We start from the raw sequence: 19,666 nt of genomic DNA on the forward strand, positions 1-19,666 counted from the left end.
GTTGATTTCTACCTGAAATAACATAAACATACCATAAGCAGCCTAAATAAATGATATGGAAACCAAAATTTTACTATGACTCAACTTTTTTTCAATTTAGGTCTCACTCTTCGTTTCTTAATGATCCTTACCACTCCACAACACTAGTCTAATAAAAGACAATCAAGAAGGCACACATGGATCTGTGTTTAGAAACATGCCGACCATATCCACATTTTCGAGCAAGTACATGTCTAAAAAACTCATGCCAAGTCTAACACAATAGCCATACCAAGTTTGCTTAACATAAATTAGTTCATCTTATCCAAAGTTTAATTCGGCCTCATCAATACGGAAACACTATACAGCACACACAACATCCAAACTAGTTCAGATATAAGACAATAATGTTATTGAATTTCTTCAAATAAAAATACTACAGAAGAGAAGAAGCTCCGATTTCAGAGCATACAAGTGTAAACAGCCTTCATAACAGGTTCCACAACTATTCCTCAGTTATTTTTATCTTCGGCCAAAAATTCATATCTATAAATCACTGATCAATTGGCATTATCGCCAAATACAATGTGAAGACAAGAAGTAAAGATAGAATGATCATAACATCATCAAATTCACAAAAAAAAGTATCGCCATATGCAAGTAACTAAGAATACGAAGGTCAAGCAAATAACTAATCCCTAGAAATGAGCTATTGATTGATCATTCTAATTCTACAACAACATAATCATCATCTACGCAACTATTAAACATAAAAATACCGAAATCGCAACACTCGAAACACAATAAATCAAATCTATCAAACATTATAACACAAAAATCAAATCAAACACAAACACAAAAACAAACACGAATCTAAATAATCAATCTCATTTCCGCATCGATCAATAAATAACAAAAAAAAACTAAAAATTTACAAAAAAATGGACTTTGAAGGAGAGAGGGCGATGGAAGAAGCGAGAGAGAAGACGCCATGGTTTGAAGAAAGCGAGGAAGACCACCGCATGCGGCGGCGGAATTTTCTCCGTTCGTCGGATTTGTGGATAGAAGTAACGACGAATTGAAATTTTCCGACGAAAAATAGGAATTGAGATGTTGTACTTCCGATGAAATTGATATGAATTAAGGTAGCTTAATCGAGAAGCATCAATGGCGAATCGTGTATTCAACAATTGGAGATTTGAAATTGATATGAATTAAGGTAATATTATTTTGGAAAAATAAAAGAAATGGGAAGAGAGAGAAAGTAAGATGAAATTGAAGAGCATTCAAGTATTCAACATATGACACGTTTGACACAAATTTTGTTAGAAGTTAATATAGTATATGTGGCGAGAGATTCAATCTCAGCCGTTAATTTTGATTTAATTTGTGGTCCAGATTTGTGAGCACACAAACTCACAACTCACCATAAGGAACAGAACTCACAAGATCCAAACTCTTTCTCTCTCTCTCTCTCTCTCTCTCTATATATATATATATATATATATATATATATATATATATATATATATATATATATATATATATGTTAGAAATATCGGTATATTTCATCAAGAAAAATTCGGATTATAACGAAATTATGAAATATGAAATTACGAGTCATAAACAAAATGTATAAACAAAAGAATAGAGATTAAAATTAACCTCCGGTCCTAGCAATTTTGGCCTAAGAACAAATATCGAGATCGATATTCTCCTAATCGTTGCACCCAAGATGCTCCGAGAAATGCCTTTTTCTTGCTAGAAAGAGAACCCTAATTTCCTAATAATTTTTTTAGGGTTTTGTGATGAGAGTATGAAGTAAAAATTAGAGAGAAAAATGATCCTCCCTCTCTCCTATTATAACCGTGCAAAAGGAGGAAAAGGGGAAGATATTTTTTTTCTTATTTTTCTCCCCTTTAAACATGTAACAACCAAATAAGGAGAAAATCTTCTTATTTTAGGTTGTTATCATATTGTATAAAATGTGTATCATTATCAATTGTCATTTATGTCGTCACGTATTAATAAGTCCACACACAACAGTTTGTAGTCGATTTATTAATACCGGCCTGACATCATTTATTATGGCAATTTCGTATAATATATACATTAACTATAAATATCGCATATTTATAATTTGCTAATTAAATATAACCGTTTATGTTTAATTACGAATTAACATCTTAATTCGTTTAAGCTAACATTATATACATTAATTAAATATAACAGTTTATATTCAATTTACGAATTAACAATTAATTCGTCTCAGCTGATATTATTTAATTGTATTAAATAATCGACTCATCATCACATTGACTAACCTTTTAGTCAAATACATGGACTAACCTTTTAGTCATATAAGGCATCAATGTGATTATATTTTCATATAATCACATCTCTCAAACACATCCTTTAGGTGTGACTTTTAGGGACCAGTTGATCACCGCCATCAGTATGATAATAACGTCAAACTTGTAGCAAGCCAACCGTTATTAGTAAACGTTAATCAACTGATAAAATACTAAGTATACCCTGTGAACCTATAAGAGATTTATACACGTTATCACACTAACTGTGGAGGACACTAACTCCAACAATCTCCCACTTGTCCTCACAAGTATATGTGCGATAACCGATTCTCATATCCTTAATTTCTCCTACTCAATGTAAAACAATTTTCAAAATCCGTATTCACAAAGGTCGTATTTTACAATTGATCAATATCAAGAGTGGTTTTCCCGACTAAAGAGTAACTTAACTGATAAAGGAATCATCATTCGAGCATGGCCATGCATTTCAGTTACAACTCCTCGAGTGGCCCTGAGAAATGACTAAACCTGATAAAGTATGGATATTTTCTTCAACTCGAATCCTGCAGATACAAGCACAGTATGAAATGACCCAAAAAAATCGCAGCCTCTTGTTACGGTCGACCATGAGAAAGAAACCAAAGTCACCCAAAAACTGCCTTAATCCCAAGAGACAGTCGATAGTCAAAAGAATCGACTCTAGGGACACAATGGACGTCCAATCCACGACCTGGCACCGAATGTTTTTAAACATTTAGGACTCCATTACGTTGTCACAATGTCCTACGAGGTATCGTTATAACTCGCATCTGTGATCGATCAGCCAACCGTTTGACTTATGGCTCGTTGAACCCACCATCAATCAACTTCACAATTTAATAGCCAGAGTTATTAGCTCATGTAGGCGATTATGGACCAAAACAAATATAATGTAATTCAGTTCACTTTGTGACGTTCAATGTTGTCGTACAATCCACATGAAAAACAAAATATGAAATAATACGATGACGTTAAAAATAGCATATGAAAAAGAAAATGTATCGAATCCATAAGCAACTAGGAACACGTTTAATTCCCATGGAAATAACGTGCCCTTCATGCTTATCATATTTCAATGGTTTAGTGAGAGAATCCGCGATGTTGTCATCTGAAGCAATCTTGTCAATCACTATCTCCTCTTGCTCCACGTAATTACAGATCAGGTGAGCCTTCCGATGTACATGTCTAGACTTGTTGCTAGACTTAGGCTCCTTGGCCTGGAAGATGGCACCTCTATTGTCACAATAGATGGTGATTGGGTCATTCGAACTAGGAACTATGGTTAGTCCTTATAAGAATTGACGCATCCATATAGCTTCCTTTGCGCTTTAGGCGGCATAGTACTCATTGATGGTAGAATCTGCTACAACTTCCTGTTTGTAACTTTTCCAGCTGATCGCAGCACCATTAAGAGTAAAGACGAATCCATACTGAGATTTTGAATCATCTCGATCCGTTTGGAAGCTAGCATCTGCGTAACCGATTGCACATAGCTTAGTATCTCCTCCATAAGTCAATGCCCAATCGTTAGTTCTCCGTATGTACTTAAGGATGTTTTTAACAGCCATCCAGTGTGTTTCACCTGGATTGTTTTGATACCGACTCATCATACTCAATGCATATGCCACGTCTGGACGTGTGCATATCATGGCATACATGATTGATCCTATGGCTGATGCATAAGAAACGCGACTCATGCGTTCGACCCCTTCCGGTGTCTTGGGTGACTGAGACTTGCTCAAATGCATCCCAGAAGTCATTGGAAGGTTCCCCTTCTTGGAGTTGGTCATGCTGAACCTTTCAAGAATCTTATCTAAATAAGACTCCTGACTCAGTGATAACATCCATCGTGATCTATCTCGATAGATACGGATTCCAAATATGCGTTGTGCCTCACCCAGATCTTTCATCTGGAAATGGTTCTTCAACCATCCTTTTACCGAAGATAAGAGAGGAATGTCATTCCCAATCAAGAGTATGTCATCGACATACAATATCAAGAAAATAATCTTGCTCCCACTCGACTTGACATATAAGAATGGTTCCTCGACCGATCGAGTGGAACCATACTCTTTTATCACCTGGTCGAAACGATGATTCCAACTCCGAGAAGCTTGCTTAAGTCCATAAATGGAACGTTTAAGCTTGCATACTTTCTTAGGATTTTCAGGATCTATGAAACCTTCGGGTTGTACCATGTACAATTCCTCCTCCAAATAACCATTTAAGAAGGCGGTTTTCACATTCATCTACCAAGTTTCATAGTCCTGAAAAGCGGCAATCGCTAAGATTATCCGAATAGAACGCAGCATAACTACGGGTGCAAAGATTTCATCATAATGCAATCCTTGCACTTGAGTGAAACCTTTTGCCACTAGCGTGCCTTATAGGTATCTGGTTGCCCTTCTATAGAATGCTTTATATTGTAAAGCCATTTGCACTGAAGAGGTCGTACCTTGTTAGGTAAATCAACAAGATCCCATACGTGATTCTCATACATGGAGTCCATCTCGGAATGCATAGCTTCAAGCCATAGCTTAGAGTCGGAACAGGTCATGGCACCTTTATAGGTAGCGGGTTCGTTACTCTCTAGGAGCAAAACCTTTTGCCACTAGTCGTGCCTTAACCGTATCATAAGTTGAAGGAACATCTTCCTCCATCTGTTCCTCGGTTGTTGGTTCTTGAATATCCGACAGCTTGAAGGTTCTATTACTTGACTTGTTCTCGAGAAACTCTTTCTCTAAGAACATTTCACTAGCCGCAACAAAAACTCGATGTTCGGTAGGCGAATAGAAGTAATGACCAAACATTCCTTTTGGATAACCAATAAAGTATGTCTTGACCGATCGTGGGCCGAGCTTATCCTCGTGTCTCCACTTGACATAAGCCTCGCGCCCCAAACCCGAATAAAGGACAAGTTAGGGACCGTTTCCTTCCATATCTCATACGGAGTCTTGTCGACAGCTTTAGACGGACTTCGGTTAAGTATAAGAGCAGCTGACAAAAGAGCAAAACCCCATAATGAATCAGGTACTACCGTGTGACTCATCATGGATCGAACCATATCAAGTAATGTTCGATTTCTCCGTTCGGACACACCATTTAATTGAGGTGTTCCAGGTGGAGTTAACTGTAAAACTATTCCACAGTCTTTAAGGTGTTGATCAAACTCATTTGAAAGATATTCACCACCACGATCTGAACGGAGTGCTTTAACCTTTCTTCCCAGTTGGTTCTCAACCTTATTCTGGTATTCCTTGAATTTTTCAAAAGACTCACTTTTACGCTTCATTAAGTAGACATATCCGTATCTACTCAAATCATCCGTGAAAGTCATAAAATATCTATAGCCGTCTCTTGCGGTGATTGACATAGTTCCACATAACATACATCAGTATGTATGAGTCTTAATAGGTCATTAGCGCGCATTCCAACACCTTTGAAGGAAATTCGAATCATTTTGCCGATAAGACATGATTCACACGTGCCAAATGATGAGAAATCAAATGTGGAGATAGTCCCATTCTCAATGAGTTTCTTTACACGTTTTTCATTTATGTGTCCCATTCGACAATGCCATAGATAAGTTTGATCTTTGTCACCAACCTTTAATTTCTTATTATTCACATGTAATATATCTGTGGTTTGATCTAAGATATAAATTTCATTCATGGAAACTGCTTTGCCATAAACCATTTCATTAAAAGAGAAAATACAGCTATTGTCCTTTATTGAAAATGAAAAACCGTCTTTATCAAGTACGGAAACAGAAATAATATTCTTAGATAAACTGGGTACATAGTAACAGTTATATAAATATAACTCAAAACCACTCGGGAGCTGGATTACATATGTTCCCATTGAGACTGCAACAACTCTTGCTCCATTCCCGACTCGTAGGTCCACATCACCCTTTGCGAGGGGTGTGATGTTTTTTAGGCCCTACAAATGATTACACAGATGAGAACCACAACCAGTATCAAGTACCCAAGTTTCGAAACTTGCATGGTTAATCTCAATCATATGAATATAAGATGACATACCAACATGAGTGACGCGGCCTGCTTTTATGTCCTCACGGTACACGGAATAGTTCCTCCTCCAATGCCCAGTCTTGTGACAATGGTGGCACTCAACGTTATCGCCCTTGCTCTTTGCCTTGCCTTGTGAGCCACTAGTCTCACCAGGCCCACTCTTAGCGTTTCCAAACTTCTTAAACTTTGGCTTTCCTACAGTTAGGTCGCCGTGAGCTTTGCCCTTACCCTTATTCTTGTTGGAAACCATGAGAACATCTTGCTTCATGCTCCCACTCAATTTCATATCCTTCTCGGTCTGTACGAGAAGTGAGTGTAGCTCATGAGGACTTTTCTTCATGTCATTCATGTAGTAATTTGCCCTGAAAAGGGCAAAACCATCCGAAGTGAATGAAGCATACGGTCAATGACTATGCTCTCACTGATTTTGCAATCAAGTGCATCTAGTTTCTCGACATTCTCAATCATGTCAAGAATGTGTGGGCTAACCGGTTGGCCCTTCTGGAGTTTTGCCTCAAAGAAGCGACAGGTATGCTCATAAGTAACGATTCTCGGTGCTTTTGAGAACTCATTAGTGAGCGTGGTGAAAATCTTGTTTGCACCTTGGGCAATGAAGCGTCTTTGCAAATTGGTTTCCATTGTAAAAATGAGTACGTTCTTTATCGCACCCGCTTTCATGACGAAGTCACTATAAGCAAGTGACTCGTTAGCTCTTGCATTGGGGCCTGGGTTTGGCGGTATTGGCTCAGTCAAGTACTTGAGCTTACCGTTAGCAATGACAAAGATTCTCAATGATGCCTCCCGATCCATAAAGTTGGACCCGTTATTCTTGATCGTGTGGACCGATTCATGTGGTCCATGAAAGTTTTGAGCCAGGACTCGCGTGCAAGTGTGGCACTTGGCATAGGGATATCATTATTTCCAGCCATTTGTTGTAAGCAGTATTATCAATATAAAACGAATTCTACACTACACTGCGAAAAGAAGAAGAAAAACATAATAAGCATACTCATCGTTATGATTTAAGTCTAATGCAAAACTGTTATAATGCGAAGACTCAAGCATTTATACAATTGAACTCCCTCAAGAATTATATAAATGATCCCAAGACTCAATTATCTGTAAATTGATAAGCCAACCTCTTGGCCAATTCTACTTTTAGAATTCTTGGTTGATAAATTTCTGTAAATTCTATCTATAGTCCATCATAATCTCGAGAAACTCTTCGGATTATAATGTTGAGGTAAAATAAGTCAACACAAACTACTTACCCAACGTATAAGGGGTCATATGGAGAGTAAGGTCCTATATGCCTACCGACGAAGAAGGGATTCACAGTTGTTTGGCCTATAAAGACTAGCCTCAATTTTAGTTTTAGAGGAAGATCCCATCAACTTTATTTTAATACATTTTAAGTGAACTAATATCTAGCATGCGAGAATGAATAAACTAAAATGATGGCTTAAAAAGTGTGACATATTTATGTCCATGATAACTAACATCCAAACTATATGAGTCAATTTTTATGCATATAGGTAGGTGGTTTGGTTTAGGCGGAATATGATGCACTAATTATCATGCGAAGAAAAGCAACAAGAATGGAAAAACGTAAAACAAAAACAAAGTCTTAGTGTGGCCTATCTACCAAAATGAACATAAATACAACTTTGGAATCCTTCCTAGGACCCGAGAAGCTTGTCTCGATATTCCATCTTGGTCCATGTAACGGGAGTGAGCAATCCAATCTCCATCTTTAGTCTTCTCAAAATTACAATTACAAAATAAACCTATTTACATTCTAATTTCAAAAACATAATATTAAAGAAAACCAAAGGAGATTCGAGATCTCAAAATTACATCAAGATTATGTTTCCATCATTACGAAAACATAATCAACTAAGGCCACACTAGGTAATTCCAAATTACAACCGATTGCAAAATACGTAAATGAACCATTCAACAATTCATACAACTAAATAAAATGCATCAACAATAAATTAATCATTCAAGACATAATTCCTTAATTATGTAGAGTAATTTATCCAAACCACCTATTTTAAAATGATCAAAATTATGTGACAATTCCTCAATTACTCACAATAATTCCAATCTTAATACACATTAACTTGTAATATGAATTAATCTAACATCATTTTAAACCACTTTAAAATAATTGGGTATCTAGAATTTGTGAACTTTTTCAGAACAAACAATCATACATTATAGATATAATGTATAATAATTATTGGCCAAAACAAAAAAAAAAAAAAAAAAAACCGAAATTTTTTTTTATTGCTCTCGGCATTTTCCCTAAAATTTCGAAAAATAGTTTTTTTTTTCTTTTTTTCCAAAAACAACCCCTTTTATTTGAACAAATTTGTTTAATGTTGCTACTATAACAAGATTGGCATAATCATCAATGTTTAATTTAAACATAGATCCAAACTAGATGATTCAATTTAACCCTATAAAATGAATATCTAAATTATGATTAAATCGATTATCTGAATATTTGATTCATCACAATTGATTGGAACATTATTAAATTAATGAATCATGATTCTTAAACAACAATTTAACACCATGTATGCCAAAACTATATAGCAAAACAAATGAACATCATCAATCAAAACAATTTCCATTTACATTTCAATTTAATTCTTATTAAATCAAAACATCTACAAATTTATCATATTATCATCTTAACATGTTAAAACAACAATATCAATAAATCAAAATGGAAACAAGGCATCAAAAACAAAAAAAAACATCTCGGCAAAAAAAAAATTGATGCGGCCGATTTTTTTATTTTTTATTTTTTTTTATTTTTGTTTTAATCCATTTATGAAAATCATATAAAATAATTTCGTGGCCTATGCTCTGATACCACTTGTTAGAAATATCGGTATATTTCATCAAGAAAAATTCGAATTATAACAAAATAATGAAATATGAAATTACGAGTCATAAACGAAATGTATAAACAAAAGAATAGAGATTAGAATTAACCTCCGGTCCTAGCAATTTTGGCCTAAGAACAAATATCGAGATCGATATTCTCCTAATCGTTGCACCCAAGATGCTCCGAGAAATGCCTTTTTCTTGCAAGAAACAGAACTCTAATTTCCTAATAATTTTTTTAGGGTTTTGTGATGAGAGTATGGAGTAAAAATTAGAGAGAAAAATGATCCTCCCTCTCTCCTATTATAACCGTGCAAAAGGAGGAAAAGGGGAAGATATTTTTTTTCTTATTTTTCTCCCCTTTAAACATGTAACAGCCAAATAAGGAGAAAATTTTCTTATTTTAGGTTGTTATCATATTGTATAAAATGTGTATCATTATCAATTGTCATTTATGTCGTCACGTATTAATAAGTCCACACACAACAGTTTGTAGTCGATTTATTAATACCGGTCTGACATCATTCATTATGGCAATTTCGTATAATATATACATTAACTATAAATATCGCATATTTATAATTTGCTAATTAAATATAACCGTTTATGTTTAATTACGAATTAACATCTTAATTCGTTTAAGCTAACATTATATACATTAATTAAATATAACAGTTTATATTCAATTTACGAATTAACAATTAATTAGTTTGGTTTGATATTATTTAATTGTATTAAATAATCGACTCATCATCACATTGACTAACCTTTTAGTCAAATACATGGACTAACCTTTTAGTCATATAAGGCATCAATGTGATTATATTTTCATATAATCACATCTCTCAAACACATCATTTAGGTGTGACTTTTAGGGACCAGGTGATCACCGCCATCAGTATGATAATAACGTCAAACTTGTAGCAAGCCAACCGTTATTAGTAAACGTTAATCAACTGATAAAATACTAAGTATACCCTGTGAACCTATAAGAGATTTATACACGTTATCACAATAACTGTGGAGGACACTAGCTCCAACAGTATATATATATATATATATATATATATATATATATATTTATCATGTGAGTCATGTTTACGTAATGTCAAGGAAGTGTCGTGGCTGTCATGAGTCGAATATGCATATTGGTTCAATTGTACTACTCTCGGTGGTATTTACATAATTTTGTATACTATATCAAGCCGCCTTAGATAAGTAATGTACAATGATTATAATTTTGTTGCATAATTGATATAATTGTATAACAAAGTAATTGATGACATGGCTGCTAGCTGGTAATGGTGTATCTTATGGTGTGATACACGCTTTCAGTGGTTTTATAGTTATACGAGTCAAATTGTGTAATGTCAAGAAGTACATTGGGTCATCACGAGTCAAGGTTTGCTTTGTGGTTCGTAAGTAATGTCATTGTGGTATAATGTGTGTCAGTTGTGGGACAGGAAAGTTATGTGATGGTGAACTTCGGGGACGAAGTTCCTTTTAAGAGGGGAAGAGTAATGTCGCAAAAGAAAAATAACGTAATTATAACAATTTTACAGTGCTTTCATGACATTTTAAAGTATGTTGAATGATTGCTTGGATAAATTTGTAGGGGTCATTTTGTAATCGAGTAGCAGTTTATAATTGCTGAATAGAATATCATGTCGTTATACTTCATTTTCAGTTAATTATTCATTATGTTGTCATGAGAATTGGATTTTATTAGCAGTAGTGGAGTTGCCACTAGCAGAGTTGTGTTGTGTGTCTAAAGTGATAGAGTGGAATGAACAATGTGTTGTTGCGAATCTGTGGTAGGACCTTTGTTTTGTGTGTTTGTAAATAGTAGTCGTTGGCAAGTAATGGATGAAAGTATAGTCTGATAGTTATGTTGGTGTACGTTTGAGTAATACCATGTAGTAAGTGCAAGTGATAGTCGAGTTAGTCGTTCTTGTGGACAATGTGTGTTCGGTGATTCAAAAAGGAAGTTGGTGATTCGCTGGGAGTCATGTTGTGTATTGTGTGCTAAGGTGGATGATGATGATGTCTGATGAACATACATAGGGGGATGGTATTTCTAAACGATTATGTTGACCCGTGTCGGGTAAACGAGAGTGTTGACCATGGTTCCTTTGTCTGTGTGCCGCGGGGGAGGATGAGTCAAACTTCGGGGACGGAGTTCTTTTTAAGGGAGGGAGACTGTAATAGCCGTCCTTTTAGGGACCCGTTGACCGACGTTGACTGACCTTAGACATTGATCTTGACCTTGGGAAACCTTACGAGTGTTGTCTTGAGACGATGTGATCTGTGATTTGTGAGGGACTCGATCTAGCCGAGGCTACTCGATCGAGTAGCTTGGGAGCTCGATCGAGTAGGGGTCACTCAATCGAGTAAGTTAGTTACTCGATCGAGTAACGAGTTTACAACGGGGATTTATAAATCGATAATCGTGAAACCCCAAATCATTTCCGCACCTAATTTCCTAAACCTAGATGCCGTCACTCTCTTTCTCCTTCACCATAATCCTTTCCTTGAGGTTATTTGAGGATGCTACTCCGTGGGGATGGGATGCTTGAGTCAGGTAGCGGTCTTGGCGGCAGTTTTCTATGTATAGGTATGTTATCGTCATCATCATCGTCATTGTTGTTTTCAGTTAGGATTGTAGTAATAGTGATAGATGATTATACTGTGTGTATAGGTGCATTGCTTGGTTGATTGGTATCGCGTGATCGGACGCGGAATCACTGCTGTTGGCTAAAGGTAGGTTCGCCTACTCAGTATTGTTGGTTGTCTAGAGTGTCTTTTGATGTGATTTGGTTGAGGTAGTGTCGGTGTGTTTGATTGATGGTGGTAATTAGTAAGTGTTGTGTTGTTTTGTTTATCGTTGTTGTGGTGCAGCTGATTGTGATTGTTTGTCTTTGGTTCTCGAGGTGCGTTCTCGGCCGAGTGGAGTCACTTGCGGGAGTGGCTTCACGCCCATAGTTTGCCCTCCGTGGAACCTGCCACAGGATGGGATGTGCACATTAATGGACATGGGTTTATCGCTCGGAATGACGAGCGGGGCTTAGGTGGGAATGGCTGCGGCCCCCCACTGGTAGGACTGGTCCAGTGAACAGTCGGTGATGGTGATTGATTGGAGGAGATGTGGTGTGTGTGTGTGTGTGTGTGTGTGTATTGTTGTGCCTGTGCTGGGTCTGTGGTTGTGTGTATGTTCCCTCAGTTGCTGACTTTGTGTGGTTTTGTTTTGTTGTTTGTTTCTGTTGTGTCTGCCGTGATCCACTAAGGTGAGCAGTCAGTCTTAGCAGGTTGTGATCTGGATGATAGCTGGGTGCTTGGCGGGATGAGTCTATCACGAGTCACGACAGAAGTAGTTCACATAGCTGATAGTGGTTTTGAGTTGTACCTTTTATATATGTCTTTAGTTTTGTTAATCACTTGTAATATAACTTAAATGTTCTTTTTATCAACATAAGACATAAGACATGATAACTAAATAAAAAAGAAACAATAAAAGCAATAAAGGAACAAGGAAGAATAAAAAGGGAAGAGAAATGTTACTGAAATAAATCCGGAAATAGGGAAGAACAAAAGTAACAGTGTTTAGGAAATAATTAGAGAGGAGAAGCCCCGTCTGCTCTCTCTAAAACAGGCGTGCAAGCCTTATTTATAGCAAAAACATAACATAATAAAACCTAATTAACGAAACAGGCCAAGCCCGTCAAAAGATTGTTGCTCGATCGAGCACTTAAGGCTCTCGATCGAGTGATATTCCCTAGCATTCCTCTCGATCGAGAACAATTCCTCTCGATCGAGGACTTCTTTCCCTTTAATCACTCGATCGAGAAGAAGTAGCTCTCGATCGAGCAAATGGGCTCTCGATCGAATAGAAATAGTTCTCGATCGAGCACTTCTCAGTGCGTAATTCCGGCTTCACGCACTGAACTTCAAACGGCTGCCATTCCTTCGTTACTTGGACAAATAGGGCGTGGTTGGTGGCATTGGAAAGCTAAGAGGCTAAGCTTTCACCTCCAACTGGAATCACCTTAATAACTGTTGTAGAACTCGAGATATGGCTCTTACAAGAAGTAACTAGCAAATTGAAGCACTCTCTTGGCTCGCCTAACTTCCTTACTCCAATGCGCATCTCAAAATAGCACTTTCCAAGCTCCGACTCAACTCATCTCCTAAATGCATGCGTAGGGACATGTTTTAGGCTTGATTCCGCATTTCTAAGCTCATTCCTGCAATTAATACAAGAACTTCCAAAGTATGCAATTTGGGGCATATCCGTAGCAAATAACTACTAAAATAGCATAAAGATGCGTGCAAGAATAGACTAAAAAGACTATATAAAATGCACGTATCAAATCTCCCCAAACCAAACCTTTACTCGTCCTCGAGTAAACTAAAATGCAACTAATGGAACGGAAAAGATAACTCAGAGCTAGCTACAAATGCCCACTTAAGCCAATTTAATGCAAGCAAACTAGCACTTATAGCAAACAGTCAAATGCAAGCGAGTTATAGGATGTTTATAATAAAGCTGAACTGTCGACCTTGCAAGACCTTTAATAATGGACTCTCACGGGTCACTCTTCTCTCATGAAGCAAAGGGTAAGCATATATATGTAAGAGAGAAAGATCTTGTCCTCGGGCAACCGAGATGGTAACGCCCTTATATGCTAGGGAAGATCTTGTTAAGGCTTCTCGGTATATGGGGGTGTTACAGATTCTGATCCTGAGGAGGAGGAGCATTTTGACTATGTGGTTGACCATGAGGATGCTGATGATGAGGAGGAGGAGGAGGAGAAGAAGGAGGCGGCGGAGGAGGAGGATGACTCTCGTTTTTTGACGAGGAGGCCGTCGCACTACCACCTAAGAAGGTGGTACGGGATGGTAGAGGTCGATATGTGCCGCTTGGTGATGGTTCATCCAGTAGCACGGGGAGGAAGAAGACAAAGACTCCGGATGTATCTTGGCGTCTTATAGGTCCGGTTGAGGGTGGTCCGAGTGTCCTTAGCGTCCTACGTAGCTTTGGTGGCCACGTAGCTTATAGTAGTTGGACCGGTATGGGAAACGTGAGATCGTGGATCACGTGGTACAAGAGGCCGGGTGCTCTAGAGAAGATAAGTAAGATGAAGGTCCGTGACGGTGTTACTGAGAGAGTTAGTAAGAGTGGCTTTGATTATTTGAGGCGTTCTTTGACGACCGGTTTGGATGAGAACCTCATTAGTGCTTTTGTAGAGAGGAGGCAGCCCGACACCAACACTTTTCATATGCCGTTTGGTGAGATTACTATCTTGTTGTACGATGTTGAGAAGATCCTTGGGATACGTGTGGATGGCATGAGGGCTATGGAGGAGGGTCCTATGAAGGAGGAAATCGGTATGAAGGGGAAGGTGGCTACCTTTTTTGGTGTGCCTTTGAAAGAGGTGAAACCATCGTTTTACAAGGGTGGTGGAGTGACGGTTAAGAAATTGATAGAGCTTGCGGAGATGGGTAACCAGCATGACTCGCTGAGGGCTTACATGATGTTGTTGGTAGGACAGACTTTGTTTACGAACAAGTCTAGTGATAGGGTTATTGCCCGTATGTTGCCGTTGTTTCATCAGTTGAGTGATATCAGCAAGTATGCTTAGTGGGCCGTGACATTGGCCTACTTTTATCGACAGTTGGGGATGGCTTCGCGTTGGGAGGGCCAGGGTGTTAGCGATTGTTTACCGTTGCTTCAGGCTTGAATATATGAGTACTTTTCCATGTTCCGACCACACTCCGGATATTATGTCGAGGGAAGACCACTTGTCGAGGCTTGGTCACGGGTTCCTAGGTTTAGGGGAGATGTTCGGTTATTGGAGAAGCACCGGCAGAAGTTGGACGGGCTTAGGGCAGAGCATGTGACTTGGCTCCCTTATGGTGTTACTCCTCACAGGGCTTGCAGTATTTTGCTCTACTCGGGCCTGATTAGATTTCTGGATATAGTAGAGCCGTACCAGCCTGATAGGTGTCTCCGTCAGTACGGGTATGTTCAGGTTATCCCGGCAGCTATGCGGTTCCCGACTGTGACTATCCTCCGGCTAAGCCGACCTTGGATTATAGGTTGTCTTATGGAGATACTACTGACTTGGAGTGGGGTTTGAGTGATGCCGAGATAGTTTTGAGAGAGCGGCTTGACCGGGCTTTGTTGCCTTTTCAGAGTGATCCGCGCTACATGGTTTGGTATAGGAAGATTTCTCACCCGCACTTCTAGCCCCCTACACGCCGTACTCAGTTTCGCTCACTCCCTTTCAGCGAGGAGCCCGAGGTATCCCGAGATATTAGTCATCATTTCTCACAGATCTATAGACAACCTTCCGCAGACAGGAAGTGGCAATATGTGCGGAGATTGGTGGAGGAGATGGAGCCGTCTTTAGAGCCGAGGACCATGCTGAGGATGATGTTGGGGATGATGATGATGATGATGATGATGATGATGATGATGATGATGATGATGATAGTACCCCGTAGTGTCTTTTGTAGCGTCTTTCTTATTTACTTGTTATTATTGTTATGTATGGATATTTTTATTTGTGTTGTGTATGGATATTTTTATTCTCTTTGGTTATGTATGAATATTTTGTTTGTGTGAACAATGTCATGCATTGATATGAACGAGTCGGCACTACATTTAGTTAAATTAAAGATTAATTAAAATAGACTTAATGAAATTACATAAAACACGCATGAAGGAAGTACATAAAACTTAATTAAAAAACAATTGTAATTAAAACGTAGTTTAAAGGAATTGAAAAACATAACTTTATTTAAAACGTAGTTTAAATCCAACTCAATTATCTTCCGATGATAAAGAAGACGATTCTAGATCTTGTACATAATCTCGAGCCTCAATTTCTTCAGGTTGCCTAACAACATATTGATCATAGAAATCAATGATGTCGAGTTTGACATTTCCTAGGTTGAATACTCTACCGGCACATAATTCTGATAGTGTTGTATAATCGAGCACGGTCAGTATGCACTCAAAATAGACAAGGACATCACTTTTTAGCCTGCGAAACTCCCATATCTTTTCGGTTAATGTTTCATCAGAAACAACCTCATCAGTAACTGCTGGAGTTAGTATATCCTCCGGGTTTCCGGCTAAGATGATACAAAGGCTGCCAAGTGGAGGATTTTCAAGCAAGTGCCATGCAGCATGGCACTTGGAACGACTAATTCAAGGCGAGTCACTAGCACTGATAAATCCACTACGATTGAGTCGATCCTTAGTTGATCAGCTCTGATTTTTTGAGTATTTGTGAGAACCATTTTAGTATTGTAGTGAAACGATTTGATTGAGAAATCGAGTGTTTTTAATAGTGAATAAGATGGGATGTTATGATTGAAATGGAGATAGCAAGGGCTATTTATAAGAAGTCAGATTAAAACGGTAACACTTTTTAAAATTTATAACGGTATTTTTGAATTATAACGGTACTTTTTTTTAACTATAACGGTATTTTTGACTTTAAACAGTACCTTTTGAATTGTAACGGTATTTTTGAATTTAAACGGTACTTTTTGAATTTTAATGGTATTTTTGAATTTAAACAGTACTTTTTGAATTGTAACGGTATTTTTGAATTTAAACAGTGCTTTTTGAATTGTAACGGTATTTTTGAATTTAAACATGACTTTTTAAAATTATAACGATGACATTTATAATTATAACGGTCACTTTTTTAAAATATTACATAATCAAACTTTAAATACATTATCAAAGTTTAATTTCCTTGCAGTTTCTGGGTCAGTTGGTTTGGAACGCCGTCTTCTGCCATAAACTTTAGGTGTCGTTCCCATCAATGTATGCCATTTCTCGATGTTTGTCTTGTACAAATCAGCATATGGTGCAACCGAAGGGTCTCTTGACCCTTTCCAGAAAGGATCGATCGGTGGCATCGGTGCATCTCTCGATGGTACTCGACAATGCAATCTCATCCAATGGAGATGGTAATTTACGATCCATAAAACATCGTATGGCCTCGACACTTGGGCTGTGGGCCTTAGGGGTAAGTATGTGCTACATTGCCAACTACGAGATTCTCCAACTTCATCCTGGGCGATGACACAAATAGTCCAGTTAAACAACGATTCAAAGACAAACAAATATTCCCCGTATATCCAATGGTGACTCCCACATCCTCCACTGCCGGTAAACTTGATCCGTCTCAATGTCTCCTGGTATCTGGTCAAACCCGTAGGCAACGCACAACTATCATCAAAAAATTCCCTCTAGACCTCGTATGCCTTAATCTCCCCAATACACCAGTCTCTCATGACTAAATGGTCACTTTCCCGACCCCGCGCAACATGCGAAACTACCCGATAACCACAATGACCATCATTACCGACATCTACCCAACCACCAAAGAAATCCCATACATCTTTAGGGACCGCATATTTTTTAGTCCAAGTTGACAAAAGTCCCTTAGTGTAGCCGGACTCCAACGGTGCACCAACCGGTCCTTGATCAAAATAACCCACCGCATGTTGAACAAATGTCGTCGCAGGAGTAGAAACTTTTGCAGCCTTCCTCTTTGCATGCTCAAATCCCGACTTGTTCCGAGTAGTAGAATCCCTCGGTCTCCCTTTGGGATTTTCTCTAACAGGAGGTGGTAAAATTTCCTCGTCTTCCGGGTGAATACCATCTCGCATTTTCTCAATGATTACCCGTTTCTTAGCCGGGTCACTAGCTCTAGCTTCCGCAATAAGCTCCTCCAACTCATCATTATCGGTCTTGGGTGTCGTTTGGACATTGTCGTACTCCAAGGTCCTCCAATAAGCGAGAACATCTTCAAGATGGACCCTCTTACCCGTTCTTTGCAAATGGATCAATGTACAAGCACAAGGTAACCCATGAGTAACCCTTAGCACACATCCACAATGGTCTTCCAACACATTCCCGAGCTTTATCTCTCTCTTAATCTCTTCTTCCATTATCTTAATGGCATTGATAGCCACATTTCCTTGCAACAATGATAATACACGATCTCCATTTCGCGGCCTACTCCTCGAAACCTCTAGCTCATATCTAATCTTCGAGTGTTGCGCTACAAACATGGAATGAATACGGGACCACATAGTGTCAAGGTTTAGGTTAGCACTCTTCAACCAAGCTTTTAAAATTGAATGGGAGGACTCTACTCGTGAAATGGTCGTGTTTCCAAGATGTAAGTATTGGTTTGTATAGCAGTTCACGAACTTCTTCCTGGATTTACCCCATGTATTGATCACATAAATCGCCAACTCTTCCCACTTTACACTAAAAGATTCCCAAGCGCTCCTAAACTCATCAATGGTGGATGCATTGATCACGCGGTACCAACCGCTTTCTGGACTATGCATTATGATATCTTTGTACCACATCAAATTCTTTATTGAGACTGCTTGTTTCTCCATAGCACGGTTAATGTGCCAACGACACAAAAGGTGAGGAGTGCTTGGATAAAGGGACTCAAGAGCGGCGATCAAACCCAACTCCCGATCAGTGAAAAAGGCAGAAATAGATGAACCCGTAGAACTGAGTAGCTTACCTAATCTCATCAACATCCACCCATAATCGTTTTCCGACTCTGACGGAAGGAGCACCACGGCAATTAAAAAGGAAGACCCAAACAGTGTTACACCAACAACCTCAACAAGAGCAATTTTGTAAACATTAGTCTTGTATGTCGAGTCAATAAGAACCATATGTGGATAAGCACGGAAGAGTTTAACGGCTTCCGGATGAGATATAAAAACATGACTGAGCTCCTTTGTCTCGGGAACTGATTTGTGCCATTCCACATACTTAGCAGCAACAGCTAGAGCCAACATTTGTTGAGCGGTATTCCATATTCCTCTAATTTCACGCCGAACCTTGTTTGCCTCGCTATTAATTTGGGCGCTTGTAGGTTGGGGTTTATCGGGGGTTCTTTGATGAAGACCATTTTTAATATCTCTCGGGGGAATGGATGCCCGGACTTGTTGTCTCATGGACTCTTTCTCTTCGGCATCCAAACCCGCCAAATGCCTATCACCGTCTTTCTACTTTGCTACTTGGTGGTTGTGATATCCACCGCTCTCCGAGGTCAAAATGTTCCAAACAATCAACTCCTTCCCATTTATATCATTAGCCCGGTTCTCCACGGCTCGAACCTGAAACAAACACTCACACTTAGATGTCCCTTTCTTCTTAGGCTTGTTGGTAATATCGAGATCGATCTTCTTTCTGGTTCGGACGTACCTTGAACAACGAAAGTATGAGCCTTGCAACTCGGGTTGTTTACGATTTTTGGACCCATTTGATGCTTTTACTAAGGCAAACCCGTTATCAAAAGTTATTTTCTGAGCCCAGTCAAACGCCTCATCCTGGCTCGCAAAACA

The 19,666-nt window shown here is 38.5% G+C and overlaps 1 protein-coding gene across 1 annotated transcript; it reads right to left on the minus strand.

The window, feature by feature from the left end:
* Nucleotides 1-17,533: 17,533 nt before the first annotated feature.
* Nucleotides 17,534-19,276, minus strand: LOC141632047 (uncharacterized). Its single transcript, XM_074444635.1, has one exon. It carries the CDS (start codon nt 19,274-19,276, stop codon nt 17,534-17,536), a length of 1,743 nt encoding a protein of 580 aa, XP_074300736.1.
* Between the last annotated feature and the right edge of the window lie 390 nt (nt 19,277-19,666).

Source organism: Silene latifolia, chromosome Y (assembly GCF_048544455.1).
Source record: "Silene latifolia isolate original U9 population chromosome Y, ASM4854445v1, whole genome shotgun sequence".
NCBI classification, from domain to species: domain Eukaryota; kingdom Viridiplantae; phylum Streptophyta; class Magnoliopsida; order Caryophyllales; family Caryophyllaceae; genus Silene; species Silene latifolia.

Bases quoted from the DNA above. Each gene is read 5' to 3' on its own strand.
- LOC141632047 (XM_074444635.1), bottom strand. From the start codon at position 19,276: ATGAGACAACAAGTCCGGGCATCCATTCCCCCGAGAGATATTAAAAAT.